At 41.5% G+C, this 16,774-nt stretch overlaps 2 protein-coding genes across 2 annotated transcripts; both read right to left on the bottom strand.

The window, feature by feature from the left end:
- Positions 1-6,603: 6,603 nt before the first annotated feature.
- On the bottom strand, positions 6,604-10,507 carry hinfp (histone H4 transcription factor). The gene is made up of 9 exons (XM_061086010.1): positions 10,092-10,507; positions 9,322-9,548; positions 8,975-9,086; positions 8,654-8,806; positions 8,468-8,545; positions 7,965-8,085; positions 7,734-7,872; positions 7,512-7,636; positions 6,604-7,427 (listed from the first exon to the last, which is right to left on the bottom strand). The coding sequence occupies exons 1-9, from the start codon at positions 10,249-10,251 to the stop codon at positions 7,097-7,099; spliced, it is 1,446 nt and encodes a 481-aa protein (XP_060941993.1). The 5' UTR covers positions 10,252-10,507; the 3' UTR covers positions 6,604-7,096.
- Positions 10,508-11,191: 684 nt separating this feature from the next.
- dpagt1 (dolichyl-phosphate (UDP-N-acetylglucosamine) N-acetylglucosaminephosphotransferase 1 (GlcNAc-1-P transferase)) lies at positions 11,192-15,707 on the bottom strand. The gene is made up of 9 exons (XM_061085385.1): positions 15,266-15,707; positions 15,009-15,129; positions 14,701-14,914; positions 13,900-14,046; positions 13,569-13,653; positions 13,260-13,448; positions 13,060-13,147; positions 12,330-12,485; positions 11,192-12,244 (listed from the first exon to the last, which is right to left on the bottom strand). Exons 1-9 carry the CDS (start codon positions 15,430-15,432, stop codon positions 12,179-12,181), a joined length of 1,233 nt encoding a protein of 410 aa, XP_060941368.1. The 5' UTR covers positions 15,433-15,707; the 3' UTR covers positions 11,192-12,178.
- Positions 15,708-16,774: the final 1,067 nt, after the last annotated feature.

Genomic DNA, 16,774 nt, shown 5'->3' on the forward strand with positions numbered 1-16,774 from the left:
AAGGCCCGCGCAGTGTTCCTCCAATTGTCTAGAATCTCTCCCGGGGTGCGGCGCACATCATCCCGCATCCAGCACAGCTACAGCAACTCATGAGATTAAAACCATGTCCGGCCTCAAACTATGACCGCATCCCGGAGAGGAGAATCGTCAGGGCAGCATGGTTGGAATTGGAATTATGAATATTGTTATTATTATTCCCTCTCGTTAATTCCGTCCGTCCTTGAAATGCTCGCACTCATCTTCATTCAGCGGGGACAGTCTTCACATCTGGAGCCAAAACAGTGATGCAGATCCTCCAGCAGCAGCAGCAGCAGCAGCAGCATCAGCACCAGCTCGATACAGCAGCAACCGCCGTTATCCTCTGGACCGGTTTGTGCGTGTGTGTGTGTGTGTGTGTGTGTGTGTGTGTGTGTGTGTGCGTGCGTGTGTAGTGCGCACGCCAGTCTAGGATAGGCTACAGACATGGATGCACAGGCTGCAGGGCGTTGCTGGCAGGATGCTACAGGAGGAGGACAAATAAATCACATTTACTGCTTTGGTTTCGATTGAATGCTCCTCAGAATTCTTACATTTTGCATAAATACAGTCTTAAAGGGGTAAAAAAACAAAACATTAAGAAAATCAAAAAGACACATGTGAAGGATTTCATGAACTAAAAGTTGGAATGGCTTCACTGTAAAATCAGATTATCTGCAGAGGCTGTGTCACTGATGCCAATTTAAACATGTAACAATTTGATTTTCTATTCCGGGACTACTCTGGGTTGCTGCGCATCCACGAGGAAACGAGATGAACGGGGACTAATGCAATAGAAACACTGTTGTTTATATATATTCGGGTCATATGATCAGCATGGCTTCATTCTGCCGGTCAGTGTAAACGTGAGGAGGATCCTTTTTTGGTGACATCCAGGTCTGTCTCTTTAAAGGCCGCACCTGCGCAGCTGCCCGCCTGGTGCTGATGCTGCAGTGCCCGGGTTATTTTCGGTAAAGCAGCCGGGGTTACTCGCGTTCAAGCCGGGGCCTACATGTCTTACATCACCCCTGAGAGGGAATCAGGACCACTTTTAGCCAATCGCACCGCGCCTCCTCATCAGAGACGTTTAATAACGACAGTCGCCACATGCAGCCGCAGCTCGAGCACAGCGAGCCATGCACCCCCCCTCACGGTGCCTCCTCATAGCTGCTATGATGTGCCACACACCAGGAACAAGCGAATCCATCACACATACACGATGAGAACTGTTAACTAACATATGTCTTCTTCGTATGTTCTGTCCGATTCAGGCTTCATCTGATGGCGGTGAATCAGTGTCAGTGTCCAAATAATAAAGGCACATGTTTGTTTGTTTTTCTTTCTTTATATATATATATATATATATATATATATATATATATATATATATATATATATATATATATATATATATATATATAATGATAATTATGAATAATACAATTAATACATGTGAATAATTATAATAATTGATTTAATGTGAGAAATGTGAAAGAACACGCCCTACATATACTTACAGAAGATACAATTGCAGTAACACCATTGCTGAGCTGACATGTCCCTCTTGTCCAACACTTTTAAATGTACCACTGACCCTCACTGTGAACTTACTTAAGCTTGAAATTTTACCTAAGTTGAAACTTGACTTGGTAATTAACCCAAATTAGTCTAGAAGAGAGATAGAATGAAAGAGAAGGATAACAAATAATAAGATTGACTGTGCAAATGTATTGCATTCAGGGACACATGAAGTGGTGCTGCTTCAATCTGTTATTCTTCTGCAAAGGCCAAATCCAGATTGCATGATATAAAATGAGCTGGGGAGAGAGAGGGATGACCTTTCATCCATCGTCTGTAGAATAATTTCACATTTGAAACAAACTGTAAATCATCCTAAAGCAGCCAACAATTCTCATTCGTGCCCGAATGTCTGAGAAACCACCAGGAGGCAGATCGTTCAATCGAACAAATGATCATTAATCCATGTCAGAGATAACGATGTTCTCTTTTCATGAACTGCACATTAACAGGGCTCGCACCTGTCGCGCCTTTTGAGATAAGTGCAAACACTCGTGGGAGTTTTACTTTCGGTCTACGTCTGCTGAACATTGACAAGGTGACAGCATCAATGGAGGTATTCTGAGAAGCGGAGTGTGCTCCCAGAAGTGGGGTTAGGCGTCCTATAAGTACAGAGCAGTCGTGTCACTACAGACACACATCAGAGGGGGAAAGATCACTCAGGATGGAACTCAGCTCAACGGCTCTCTTCTCCGTGGGCTTTCTTCTGCTGCTCCCACAAGCAACTCTCATGAGCAATGGTGAATTTAGAGCAGAATCCAGGAATAGAACATTGAAAGATTCATTTGTGTGTGTGTGTGTGTGTGTGTGTGTGTGTGTGTGTGTGTGTGTGTGTGTGTGTGTGTGTGTGTGTGTGTGTGTGTGTGTGTGTGTGCGTGCGTGTGTGTGTGCATCATGAAAAGCTTTGCTATAACAACAACTCTGATATTACAGGTCCAGAGTCTATTTTAATTATTCTGACTGTGGAGAATGACCTGTCTAACATGACCCCTGAGACCTACTCCAGCTCTGTGGTGGAGGGAGGAGTGCTGCTGGGCGCTCTGAGGAGAGTTCAAGACACACAGCAGGATTTCAAGTAAGACCCCCGTGAAGTCCCCGGCTCGGGCTGGTTCTCCTGCATATTTAAGATCACTTCTGATCTCGAAGAAACTCCACATGTCCACACGACTCTCCGTTTGTGTCCGTCAGGTTCACCGTGAAGGAGGACCCAGACTTTGGACTGATGCTGGAGAGCGTGAACGGAGTGGCTGGCAGCGAGCGGGAGCAGACGTACTGGGAGATCCTGTCAGGGAGCTCAGGAGAGTACAGCAGACTGGATGTGGGTGAGTACATCCTCCCCAGAGGTCTCAGCACAACGTATCTGTGGAGGACTTAATGAGCTGTAATGAAGCAGGAGAATTGGTTGTCCTTTCACTTAGTGCCTCAGGATGTTCTTCAGAGCGATTATTCCAAAAACTGCATTGATGTGACAATGAATGTTTTCTATTTCTGCCCGTCCATAATTACAGTCTGTTGTTTTGTAATATAATGAGCGCCTCTTTGATTATTATGGAGAAAATTGCTGAATGAATAGTCCCTCATTATCTTGTTTTTACTCCAAGAGCGCTGCAGCGACTGAGCAGCATTAAATCTTAAATCATAAATATACCTGATCCACACTTTTGTCTTTTTATTAATCGCAGGAATTGGCTGCTACAAACCCAAAGCAAATGAACACATCATCCTCAGGCTCAGCGTGTGGCCTCAACATGTTTAGCAGAAGGGCTGCGGAGTCAGACGTGGAAGAGGATCAAGCTTTGTTTTATTTTTCATTTTTACATATATGATGTCTCTGCATCATGTGTTATTGTTGATGCTGCTGACTGCTGTTTGTGAGAATAAACAAAATAGCAACACCTGCTGGCTTTCAGGAGTAATGTCAGCTAACAAATACACGGATACTGTGCTGGAAATCTTGCAGACGCCATCAAATTGGTTCCCAAAGAATCAAACATCTAAGCAAATACCGGGGGATAAACTGGTATCAGCTATTTAAGCACAAGTCAATGGAAAAGCTGGATGCAAAAAGAAATAAGAACTTACAAAAGTTTCTGAGCATGCAAATCAAATGAACCTGTTGCGAAGTATGTGGATGCTTTTAAATCTTCATACAAAATATGTCATTGTGGGTTGAGTTCAAATAGTCATGCACCAGTTTTAGTTCATTTTATTCCTTTAAAATTCACCAGACATCATTTCACATTTACACCATCAATCTATATGAAAATAAAAATTTGACTTTACAACAAAGTTTTGTGTGCCATTTTTCCACTTAAAAATAATTTGAATATCAAAACATATAGCATTCTTCCTATCAGTAGAAATAGTTAGCACATAGCTTATGAGTTCTACAGCACTTGTGTTATCTCTGACCACAGCTCCTCCCTTTGTAACAAGATTAAGGTTTCAGCTCCGTCCAGGACAGATGGACTGAGAGGAGGTAGACGAGGCAGAGACACTAATCTCTGTGATTTCACTCCCCTCTCTCCTTTAGTTCTACCTTTCAAGCATGTTTACAGACACACGTTAAATAAAGTATATTCAATGCACCCGAGAGGTTAAATTTGTGACATAAAGGATGAATATAAAATTATAATTCTGTCTGAGTGCTGTCTAAACCCCCAAATCCTGATAATTTGCCCTCTCGAAATGACATTAACATAATAACAGACCTCACAACCTGGCACTTAAGGTACTTATTAAAAAAATATTTTAAGAATATCAAATAATTCTTTGACCCAAGTCTGACACGACTGTTTAAAGTTTGAACATTAATTCCCCTCACTTTTCTTTTCTCGACACCCTACATCACACAGACTGCCATCTTCTTGTCATATTGTAATCTCTCAAGGTAAAATTGGGTGTGCCAGAGAGATTAAAGATTGTAAATCATAGTGTGTGTGTGTGTGGATTTCTTCTTCATCTGATGTCTCACTGTACAGTCAACCCTGGGCTTTCTCCATGCTCTAGCCTGCAGATGCTGAAATGAAGAGAAGTTTGCATGACATTTCTCAATGACAGACACCAAATTAATGTTTGCCGTTCAATCATTAAACCACATTCAAGTGTTTTTGGCACCGAGGTAACATTGCAACATGTTCACATAGCTCGAGTTCAACCAGTCCGTACGCTTATGGGTATAGGGAGGAAACAACTCACCACATGATAGGGCGCAGTCACAAATGCAAGGGACGCACTGTGCAAAGAAACGCTTCCAGCCGCTCTCCTTCTTCTTGCAGTTGTCTAGGCGGCTGCAGCCTTGCTTGGGGTGGCCGAAGTAGCTCTTGTAGGCGCAGGTGGAGTTGCAGGTCCCGTTCAGTTCCCTCTCACTGACTTCAACACTGCCTCGCTGACACATTCCTACAAGACAATCAGAGTGAATCACATGTCGAGCTGAGAGGGGTCACACGACCGTCGTGTCGGTGTTTACTCACGGAGGCATGAGGGTTTCGGCGTCCACAGACCATTAGGCTGGCAGATTCTGGTAGGGTTTCCCACCAGCATGAAGCCATAGCGACAGGTGTACCTCACTGCAGAGCCCACCCACCAGTCGTTACCGTACACTGCACCGTTATAATCCACGGCTGGCTTCCCGCAGTTCACTGTCACACACAGGAAAGAGGAGCAAGTAAACAAAACAAGGTTGACAAGACTCAAACAATGTGGTAGTTTAAGTTTTTACCTTTGCACAGGGACTTGTAGCCGAGCCAGCAGCAGCTTGAGTCTCCACAGCGATCCCTCCTCAGCTCCTGGTGCAGCGCCTTACAGCCTCCTAAACAAAGGGGCGCTGACCCTGACCAGTATATGTCATCTATGAAGTCTGGTTGGGGATTCCATTCTGTCTCTCCTGCAGTAAAAAAACAACAGTTTAATCAACTTCTTCATACATTAGAATGGGACAAACATTGACATAATACAAGTTTTGGTTCCTGAGGTTTTGCTTTTGTTATTGATGTGATTATTGTTATATAGAGATCCATAAAAGCTGAACAGTGAACATTATATAACCATTAAAGGTCTTACCACTACCTTCCACCTCTTCAGTCCATTCAGGAAGCTGAGAAATTCCTCCCTTGAAGAATCCAAACAGGGAAAACAGCAGCAGAGGGTGAAACCTCACGGGGCCCATGTCTGATGGATTCAAGTCCTCTGATAAATCTGCAGAGGGATCCGAGACCTGTCATGAACCTTAACACTGTACATCATCAGCTTTGCGAGGTCAACAGACATGGAGTTAGTGGAAGTGAGTATCCAAGCTGCAGAATGAGGGAGCAGAGAGCAGTAACTAACACTTGAACTAAGCTGTGTGTGCTGCCTAATCTTCTCCACTACACTAATCTGCCACCATGTCCTCTAAATCAGGCTGTGACTGGACACACACGGCTTTGGCAAAGATTTGTTATGATTCAAATCACCTAATCAGCCGAGCCTTGATAGATAAAAGTAAACAAAGCCCATGAGATGATTAGGTGGTGTGAAATATTAATTTCGCGGTTTAAATATTTGCCAATAAATCCAAGTAATTATAACATGGACTTAGTGGAAAGAATAAAAATATATATGGATTAAAAAACACATTCAGTAGATTAGTTTGAACAGAGTGATCCTTTTCACTGTCTATCCAGATTTACTTTGTTATTTCGGCAAAAACATTTCAAATCACATGCATGAAAACTAAAACTATAAGAATTTGACAATATTAGAAAGTCTAAACTTCACCTTTGACTCAATTTATATCTGTTTACATACTGTGAGCGCAGTTTGTAAACAGATATTTAATGCAATAAAATAGAGCTGAAGTTGAGCAATTGTATCAGCAGAGGGCACCGTAATGCAACTAAAGCAGTGGCACTGCATATTCCTCAAGATGACTTGATAGAAGCCAGAGAAATATTGTGTACCATACTAAAAACACTTTAATCCTAATACAAAAAAGGGATTTTTTTAAAAACAAGTTTATTTAAGTTATAAAGCAATTTTGAAAAAAAATACACTTTCCAAGATCATGATGTTGGTCTTCTTTGCTGGATTCCACATATTATTGTAAATATTAATGTGTGGTGGATGCATTTCTGAATTCTGGACAGCGTTCCCATCTACAGGAGACTGACCATCCACTAGACCTTGTAGCATTAGTATTTAACCATCTGAACATGTTGCAGGACAATGATTTAATTTGAAATACAAAAAGAGCTAGGTTCAAGATTATCAAACACAAAAACATAAAAAGGCTTATTACCTAATATAGGCTTATGGTCAGGACCCTGGAGGATGTTTCCCTTCATTAAGATATTTTAATTGATCATAGCTACATCTCTGCACCAGCCCTCATTAAAGGGTCAGAGAGTCCACAAGATGTTTCATACATTCACCATCCATTAAACAGCAGAGCTGATGATAGAATGTCCTGCATTCAGGACTGTGGTGGTCAAAACATCTGCATTCTTTGCTACTGAGCAGTATCCTAGAGAGTCAGCATGGCCGAGTCTTCCTCTTCTTGTGACAAAGCTCCAGTGAGAACGTACAAAACGCCCTCTTCCTGACTGCTCTCCTCAGCGCCATCGGTCGGCTCAGTCCTCTGCTCCTCCAGCAGCATCCCCCTCAGTTCCACCTGCAACTCTGCAGGAGCTGCACTGGCAGATTCTTCCTCCAGCCCCTGCCCTTCACTGTGTGCACCATCCTCATCCTCCTCCCCTTGCCTGGTTTGTCTTTCCCTCATTAACTGCTCGGTGAGTTCGACGCTCTCGTAGCGAATCAACTGCAGCCGCATGAAGCCGTCTTCGTGCTCCTTGTACCTGAGAGAAAAACAGGTTTTCAGTGCTTCAATACTCCACACATCTCAAAGTCAGTGCTGCTAGACAAATCATTGCAAGACATACCTGAACCTGGGGTGTCCAGACGGCCATTTGAATTGGTGCTTTTTGTGCAGATGGACTGTGAGGTTGTTGCCTCTGGTGAAGCACTGACCACACACATGGCACTTGTAGCGAGGTATAAAATTCCCCTGATAAAGGAGGAGAAAGATCACAGAAAAATCAATTATATGAAAATTCCTTGAACGAAAGAGTGCAATTGAAAAATTGAAGGATTCCCCCTTTTACCTCGTGCTCTTTTTTGTGATGAATCTTCATGGTGGTGGAGGTGCGACAAGTGAAGCCACAGGCGGGAACATCGCAGCGAAATGCCGGCTCGCTGCTGTGGCTATCCAGGTGTTTACGCAAATCGATCAGATTCTTACAGCTAAAAATCAAAAAAGAAGAAAACTTCAATGCAAGTGTGTGTCCACAAGCTCACGTCAATTCAAACTGCTGCTATTTCAGTGGATGTGAAACCTGTATTCGCAGTATTCACAGCTGTATGGCTTCTCGTTACTGTGGCGGAACTTGATATGGCTGCGTAGTGAAGAGGGTGATGGACAAGTCATGTCACAGAGCGGGCATTTGTAGTGGCTCACTGTACAGACAATGGAAAAGACAAAGTAGAGATCAATATACAAATGTAAGACACGGTTTGGGAAATGATTAATAGAATAAACTGAGCACGCTTTTGAAATTATGTTGCTAAAGTTTGTAAAAACTGCAGTCTGGTGTTTAAGGGTGTGACTTCATTTCTACAAATTTCGAAGTCAGTGGGAATCATGTCCTTAGTCCACCTCTATACTGATATAGAGTTGATCATCTCACGCTTTGAATCAAGTAAACTACTACTTAATACTAAAAAATTATTTGTTAATACTATTTGAGAACATCCTCACTCAAAGCAAAACATTTTTGGAAATACTTTCATTTTCATTCCTCGAGTGAGATGAGAAAAATGGATTGTGACAATGACTGACCGTGGGTCCTCATGTGGTCTCTCAGCAGCCTTTCTGTTGCAAAACGTTTGGAACAGTGAGAGCACTGGAACCTCTGACCTACAGCCCAAACAAGCCCAAAAAAGCAAATACGTTAAATTATGAAACAAAATAAGTTGCAAAACGTATCATCCGTCATCCTGTCATGATTGTGACATTTCTTTTTACCTTCCATGGCGCTCTGTCGTATGATGTGGTCAAACAACTTGGTGTTGTTGGCGTACATCCCCCCACAGCCTGGACACGCCACCACCTTCTCCTGGGTGTGGCTGCGCAGGTGCTCCCGCATCTTAGGACGACCCTTCGCAGTGGCTTCGCAATCTGACGAGAGACAAGTGCAGAACTTGTACTCAACAATCTCATATGCTTAGTATTAGATAGAGTAGTTACTCATCCCTTTAAACATTTTCACCATTTATTTACTATATAGGTTAGGATTTAGAGATACATCAACATGTTTTGAATCAAATCTTAAGATGAACCATGTACCTTTCCATCCACAGCGTATTAGGAATTCACAGTCTCCTGTTGGTATATCTATGCACAGACTATGCATCTCCACATGGCGGTAGAACCACTCAGGGTTTTCATATGGTGGTTGCTTGGATAGATATGGAAACAAAAAATCAATGCATAGGCCGAGATATTTAAGTCTAAAGTCTACCTCACAGATTTTGAAAGGGAAGAAGTCCTTCAATTTATCTTGTGTCACTGGATCCTAATAACATCACATTTAAAATAATTTATTAAGATAACTGAGGCTATGAGGAACAACTGCTGAGATGTTGTCATTTATGCTGGTGTGGCACGTTCTACACGTGAAGCCTCAACTGTACCTCGCACTCGTCCCAGAGACAGACAAAATTGTCTGGGATTTCAGGGATGATGTTGCGGTTGTGGAAGCCGATGGAGCAGCTGCCGAGTTCTGGCTGAGCATTGAGCACCTGCTGACCCAACTGCTTCAGCTTGGTGTGGTAACAGTGAAAGAAAAGATGCCGCCGCAGCTCCTCAGGACCTTCCAGTGAGCAGAAACCACAGTCTCTCCAGAGACAGTTTCTCTCCCCTTGGCACAAAAAGCAGAGACCATGCATAAGGAATAGTAATCAGCTTTCCTGGGGCATCATTTAACAGCATAGATAGTTTACTGGATGGACATTACGTTTTATTTTTATAGCCCCAAATAACAACATACAAGGCACTTAGTCGGGTCGGGAGCTCATAGTATTATTGAGAAACACAACAGTTACCAGTTAACAGTTAGCAACAATTTGGCAACTGTGGGGTGAGAGGAGCAAACACGTCAAATAAAGACTGTAGGAATTGTAGTCCTGGCTTTACTGATTCCACCACTTTTAGGAGACAAAACAAAATAGATGTATAACTTAGTAATCATATTTAATAAACACCAGCAAAGACTTGTTTAGTTGGTCTTTCTGCCTCCAGTGAGGTCTTCAGCTATTCAATAAGATACTTGACACAATAACACTTGAACTTCAGTCAGTTCAATCTGTAGCAGAGTCGTGTCAGTGCCCCACTACCCCCAGACTACCCTCCTCAATGAAATGTCCCTTTTACATTTAAACGGCAACACTCGTCCTGTCCTCACCTTCTGCTTCTTCCTCGTCCTCCTCCGCCATGTTCCCAGCACTAAGGTGACCCTCCGCATGTTTGCAGAAGTTTTCCATCCGACTGAAGGACTCCTGACACGGGCCCCACTCACACTCAAACTTCAGGGCTTTCTTCTGGATCCGTGTGTTGGGAGGCATCTCTCTGCCGAGTCAGGCCGAAGCTACAGAGGTTGTTCCCGAGGTGAGAGCATCACCTGCGGAGACCTGGCTGTGTTTAGCTAACAGCAGGTTTAAAAACACCGAGCAGCAGTGACACGAGCTAACACAAGCTAACAGAAGCTAACAGGCTCTGTCCTGGACAAACGGAAACACACAGGAAGTTAAATTCTACCTTGGCAATCAGCCTCAACACAATAACCTGCTAAAAGCACTGACATGATGTAAACAGCAGTTTGTTTTCACTACGCGGGCTGTGTGCAGTGCAGATAGATGTCCCCGCGGAAACAACGCTCAAGTGTTTAACAGTTCCCGGTGCACCTATGGTTCGTTCTATGGTTCTGCCTCAAAATTCCCTTAGGTTTTTCCATAATCATTCGAAACAATTTGCACAGAATAGTACTTTAATTACATCTTTTGTAATTCACTTATGTACTTTTTAGTTTAAGTTACTGTGTACTTTGACTCAACTACTCCACATGTATTTTTCTACTTACAGATAAGTATCAATTTTCTTTTAACAAAGTAATGGAAATCGGTTTTCCATAAATGTGGTACATTGTACTGCCACTCCACGTTTATTTTTTTACTTTGGCTTTAACTCACAAAATATGATTATTTATTGCAGTATTAGAGTAAAAAAACACCTAAATGATTGACTGATATCAATTATTTTTATCAATTCAAACATTTAGTTAATGTCATATTACATGACAAAATACTGTGTGTATCTTATTTGGCTGTTATATTCACATATATAAATGTGTAGGATATTTCAAATGATCAATTTCATCCATTAATTCAGCTATATTTTAAACTATAAGTCAATATAAATATAAAAAATAAAATATAAGTTGAATAGTATTTTTTTTATTCAGTATTACAAGTTACATGAACACTCAATCCAATAACGAGGGTAGACTACTTTTTTCAGTTTTTATTTCTGAAGACAGTAAACCGATTCTCACAGGAAGTTACATTCCTAAACAAAATAGTCCAGTGTCAGTTGACTTCACATTGGTGACGCTGAACCTTTTTTGTGGAGGGTAAATGCATAATAGTCATAAAAAAATACAGTTATGTACCAAATAAAACAAAAAAAGCTAGAAATCAATAAATTCTAAATATTGTAGTAAGAACATCCTTCACCTTCCACATAATTTACAACCCAGCGAATATAATCTCATTTATCCTTTCTATTGTTCCACTTTGTTTACCTGCCTCCACCTAATTCCCTGTGACAGTCATCAGACTCCTACAGTCTTATCTTTTCTTCACAATCACCATTCTGTGTGCGTTTGTTCGGAGATAAAAACCCAACAATCAAAAAGATGTCCAACTTTCCCACTACACTGACTTTGCTGCATGGATTGATAGTCAAGTAAAACGAGGCGCGGATGAGTACATTTTCCCGATGCCATTTTTCTTCAACACACATTCAAGCAATGGATTACTATGTTTAATATAAATTAAAATCTTCTCAGAGCAATTATAGCTCCATAAACGTCTTAAACGTCTAAACTCGTTTTTTTCAGTCATCAATTTTCAGGAGTCTGTCCTGAAGATCAAGTCTCTTCCTCAGGGAATGTTCTGTCCTCTAAAAAACCTAGTACACAAAATGTACTTTCAGGGAGGACATTAAAGACAATTCAAGACACATGTTCATGCTTGTAATCAGTGAAACTCAAATGAGGATGATAAACAGTAGAGCTGTTGATGCCGTTTATGCTTTTATGTGAAAATGTTCTGGCAAAGGGAAACACAGCTCTGAACCTTGCACCTTGAGTCCCTCCTGCAGGTCGAGAGTAGAAGCGAGGTCAGTGGAACCTATTAAAAAGGCAGATGCCTGTAGAATAGTTCCAAAACAACTTTCTCAGACATAATTCACTCGTGTTTCCAGCAGAGCCGTCTAGACGTCATAGAAGAGACGCACCAGATGATAACGGATCCCAAAAGCCGCTGCGCTGCCGATCACCTGAAAGAGAAATGAGATAGAGATGAGCACCAAGTGAAGCATTCATGTACTTCCAGTGTATTTGGACACAGCGGCTCTGGTATACCTGGATCGTGAGCATGATGACCGTGAGATTTCTCTCATGCATGGGGCCGAGCAATTTCAGAACCAGATTTATTAAAGTCATGTTGTTGCACTCAATAATGTCATCATCTCCCTCCTCAGCTCTCTGCACCTCGAGCAGCTTCAATAACTCAGCCACCTGTTGAGGATCAAACATATTACAGTTATTATCCAAAAAAATAGTTAGAAGCCTGACACTGAACTGCATCACACCCATGTTTACCCACCTACACCACTCCTCACTACATGCACTTTGTTAATAGTTAACCTGGTGTCAGAGCTCTCATTCGCTTTCACATGTCCCTTTTTACTGAATCAATTGTAAAAAGTATGAAGTGAAACGAAATGGATTTTCTGTCTAACTATCAGGTTAATTCATACGGGAATTCACATTTAATCAGAGACTGGTCTGTGAGACTAATTAGTCAACCAGCAATATTGTTTTGGGTTTTACTGTATTTTATTTTCAGGTATTGAAGGTATAGTCTCACTCTTGCATTTTTCACAAGTCTTTACTGAAAAAATGATCAGCAACAATTTTGACAATTGAAGGATAATTTATGTAAATTATTAGAAAGAATGTCAAACATCTGATGGTACCAACTCCTCCACAATGAGGTATTTCCACTTTTTCAGCTCAGTAAAACAGGTTTTACCTTTTATCAGAACAAACTAAAAAAGTATATAAGATTACACAAAAACGAGAGCTTTACCTTTAATATGAGGAGACCTAAACTAGAAAGATCCTTTCTTTTGAATTTAGAGTAACTCATCCCCAGCTTGCCTGTGTCTCGATTCAGTCTATTATTTGCAGGAACATTGGGAGAAAGACAAAAAAGGGTACAAATTAAAACAATTGGAGAATATAATCAGCATAAAATGAATGACAAAAACACCTCAGGCAGAGTGTTACCTGGGGAGCCGGTGTCTGGGACAGGGGATGATGTGGAAGAGCTGAGGCAAGGAGTAGACAAAGTTTACCACTTGAGGAATGAAGAACAGCAGCATTGTTTTGCTGAAGTGTCCCAATATGCCAACTACAGCAAAAGTCATTCCAGCAAAGTAGCAGAAAGTGTCTCCCACAAAGACAGATGAGGGGTACCTGTGGAAAAAAGGTTGCAAGTTAGACATTTTTTACATTAAAGGACACCTATGTATCCAACCGCACTTTTAAATATAGAGCAGATATCTACAGTACGAGGTGAAGCTGGGGTTAACTTACCAGTTGTGGTAGAAAAGTGCAAGTGTGGTGAAGAAGAATGGTATCATGAAGTAGAGGGAGAAAACGTGGTCATCGCGGTAATCTCCTGATTAATGACAAAACCAGAACACAGACCAAATGTAAGTAACTTAGTATGTTACAACGGTTATCTCTGCATCAGATGAGCTACAGAGCCAAAACAAAATCCGATTAAATTACTTCCCACTCTTGCATTTTCGCTTGTTTTAGGGATTTTCCAGTAAAACGAACGTATCCATAACACATGATTTGCAGCGTACTGAGTGAGATCTGTAATGATGATGAGGAGGAGGGACTAAGCAGCCACACACACCATTGAGCTCCAGCAGGTTGAAAACGATGATGGAGCCGGAAATGAACAGGGCTTGACCTGACTCGATGCCGTTGATGCCGGCCAGGATGTTGATGGCATTTGTGCAGAATACTGCGAGCATCCCCATGTAGACATAGTAGAGAATACCTGCAGGGATCAGAAATAACATTGTTTGTTTAGATAACAGGTATAAAGCATTTCCTCAAAAATGTGTGTTTTAATCAGCGTAATGGACAGTAAAGCTGATGTTTTTATGTTTCTATGTACAAAACAAAAGACAAAGTGAAAAGCAAGATTCTTTTCTTTCAAGATTCATGCGATTCATTTTAAAAGAGATGCCAGACAGAGAAAATGCAGGAGCAATCATAAAATCCGATTCTGGTCTGGGAACTGAAGTCTGATGATGAAGATATTTGAGGGCTGATACCGATGTTAGGGGGTAAAACATTTCTGATCCTGATATATATATATATATATGCATATAACTTGGCAATCATTCCTAAGATGTCGTATATAACAGATAACCGTAAATAAAAAGAAAATACATTGTAACCAAATATATTGAACCTGAATGGAGAAGGTAAACATGTTTATACATTATGGAAACATCGGTGCATAAATGCTGATACTGGTATGTCTGTGAAAGGCTCATATAATATCAGCAAACTGATAAAACAGTCCGAATCAACTGAGAGCATCTTCAGATCCTCCAGGAGGAGTTGGACAATTTGATCATGGGGTAAACGGACATGTGGTTACCTTGGTTACAAGAACAGTTCTGCAAACAACCGCACAACTCACCCAGATCCAAGTTCAGGCCGAGCAGGGCTCTGAAGGGCTTGGGCACCACGATGACCGTGTTGCCAAAGTTGGTGAAGTAGACCATGAGCAGCGGCAGCGAGGCGATGGTGGGCAGCAGGAGCTTGTGTCTCCAGCGCAGGTTCAGCACGTCGTCGGCGAAGCCCAGGAAGATCATGCAGCAGATGGCCAGCAGGGCACCAATCAGCTGCACAAACTGACCCAACACACAACACCAGAGGTCAGAGGTCAGAGCTGTAGGGGCCACAACATTTAACATGTGAGAAAAAACAGAACATCAGCCGACCCACCTCATCGTGAGGGAAGCCCATGCACTGGTCTCCCACAAAGCAGCTGAGGAAAGGCACCGGGATGAAGCAGAAGAGGATGATGAGGAAGACTGTCCCACTGATGACTCCTTGTGACTCTGGGCTGCAAACACACGTGACCAGGAAGAGAAACAAAAGCGAGAGTTATTGCTGGAAAAGAGCAGAATGACTGCCAAAGCTGGTTGAGGACACAAAGTGAAAGAAAAAGCCATCAGGGGACGGAGGTTAAAATGACTCACACTTCCTTTTTGGATGTTTTGTTCAGGTCTACTCCGAACAACCTGGCTTTGATGAAGTGCTCTTTGAAAGCAGGGATGAGGATCAATGTGGCCAAGCAGCCGATGAAGGACATGATGCAGTTGATGACCAGCGGCACCACCGGGACCGGGGCCGTGTTTCCCGGCATATTGGCGAGTCAGTGTCTCGACAGATCAAGTTGAGGTTTCCAGCTAAATCTGACGTTTCCTCCCCCCCCCCACTTCAGACGATCGATGCAGGAGCTTCGGCTGGAGTCGTCACGGAGCTACAACATGTCACTGCGCCATGTTCAGAGCAAAGCACACCTCTGTCAGTGGGAGATCAGTCCACAACTCCCAGTAGAGATCCATAGCAAGTTCCATTACAGGCTGCTCATGGTGGTTTGTGTCCACACGCCTCCAAATGTCTGAACTCCACGTCTCTGTTAAGACCTCCTGTGTGACGACACTTCCTGTTCAACTCTTCAAAACAAAACTTCGGCAGAGCTTCATGGCTCTGGTTGGATGTATACAAGGGTTGTGTTTGGGATAAATCTTTGATGGTGGTTCATTAAAAATAAATATTTGGTGGTGGTATTAATTAATAGAGTTATTTTGTTTTTTTATACATAACAAGGGAATTTATCTCGTACAAAAACACTTGCCCTAGTTTAACTCACCCGTAAATGATCATTTACTTTTTTACTTCCGGTCAGTGTCAAACCTGTGTTGACACGGAAGTGAACTGTCAGAAATTTTTTTTAAATGAAAATCAACACACTCGTTCTTTTTTCTTCCTCTCTGATATCATCAATACTAATACTTACAAATATAACAATTTGTACCAAACAAGTTGATGTTATAAAACAAAACAAAAAATAAAATAATATACCAATATATTTAATTTGTGTCAACATTTGACACAAATTGACTTAATATCATGCATTATATCAGTAAAACATCAACAAACGTATCAGGGTTTTTGGAACTGGGTTTAATGGATCCAGTTGATTTTATACTCGAGCAAAAATTCGGAAACAAATTGACAAAAACATACGAAATATGTGAAATAAAGCATGTTAAATCATCCAGTATCTAAAATCCCAAAATATAAAAGTAACTTTTAAGTAAGGCTGTCAAATATATGTAGTAAAGTAGAAAATACAATGGTTTTCTCTGAAATGTGAATAAAAAAAACATAAAATGACACACACACACAAAATAATATGTCCGGGGGGTAGAGTGGACGTTCTTCAACCAGAAGTGCGGTGGTTCAAATCCCACTGTTCCACATCTGTATGCCGTAATGTCCTTGGTAGGATACTGTACCTCTTAATTTGGCAGAACTTCAACCTTCTATTGCTCGGGCCCTTATATAAAAATAAATGAAAAACATGAAGATAAGTTAAAGACGATTTTATATATTCACAACTGACATTTAGTAGATTTATAAGAAATACAGTTTACCGGTTTCAAATATATTTACTATTTTTCTGGTCTTGTAGTTGTGAC

The sequence above is a fragment of the Limanda limanda genome, chromosome 14 (assembly GCF_963576545.1).
Source record: "Limanda limanda chromosome 14, fLimLim1.1, whole genome shotgun sequence".
Taxonomy (NCBI): domain Eukaryota; kingdom Metazoa; phylum Chordata; class Actinopteri; order Pleuronectiformes; family Pleuronectidae; genus Limanda; species Limanda limanda.

Coding starts and splice junctions, on each gene's coding strand:
- hinfp (XM_061086010.1), bottom strand. CDS start 10,251: ATGCCTCCCAACACACGGATCCAGAAGAAAGCCCTGAAGTTTGAGTGT. Junction 9,549..10,091: donor GGACGAGGAAGAAGCAGAAG/GTGAGGACAGGA, acceptor TTTTGTGCCAAG/GGGAGAGAAACTGTCTCTGG. Junction 7,428..7,511: donor TCTGGACACCCCAGGTTCAG/GTATGTCTTGCA, acceptor TTTTTCTCTCAG/GTACAAGGAGCACGAAGACG.
- dpagt1 (XM_061085385.1), bottom strand. CDS start 15,432: ATGCCGGGAAACACGGCCCCGGTCCCGGTGGTGCCGCTGGTCATCAAC. Junction 13,654..13,899: donor CAACCTGCTGGAGCTCAATG/GTGTGTGTGGCT, acceptor GTCATTAATCAG/GAGATTACCGCGATGACCAC. Junction 12,245..12,329: donor TCATCATGCTCACGATCCAG/GTATACCAGAGC, acceptor TTTCTCTTTCAG/GTGATCGGCAGCGCAGCGGC.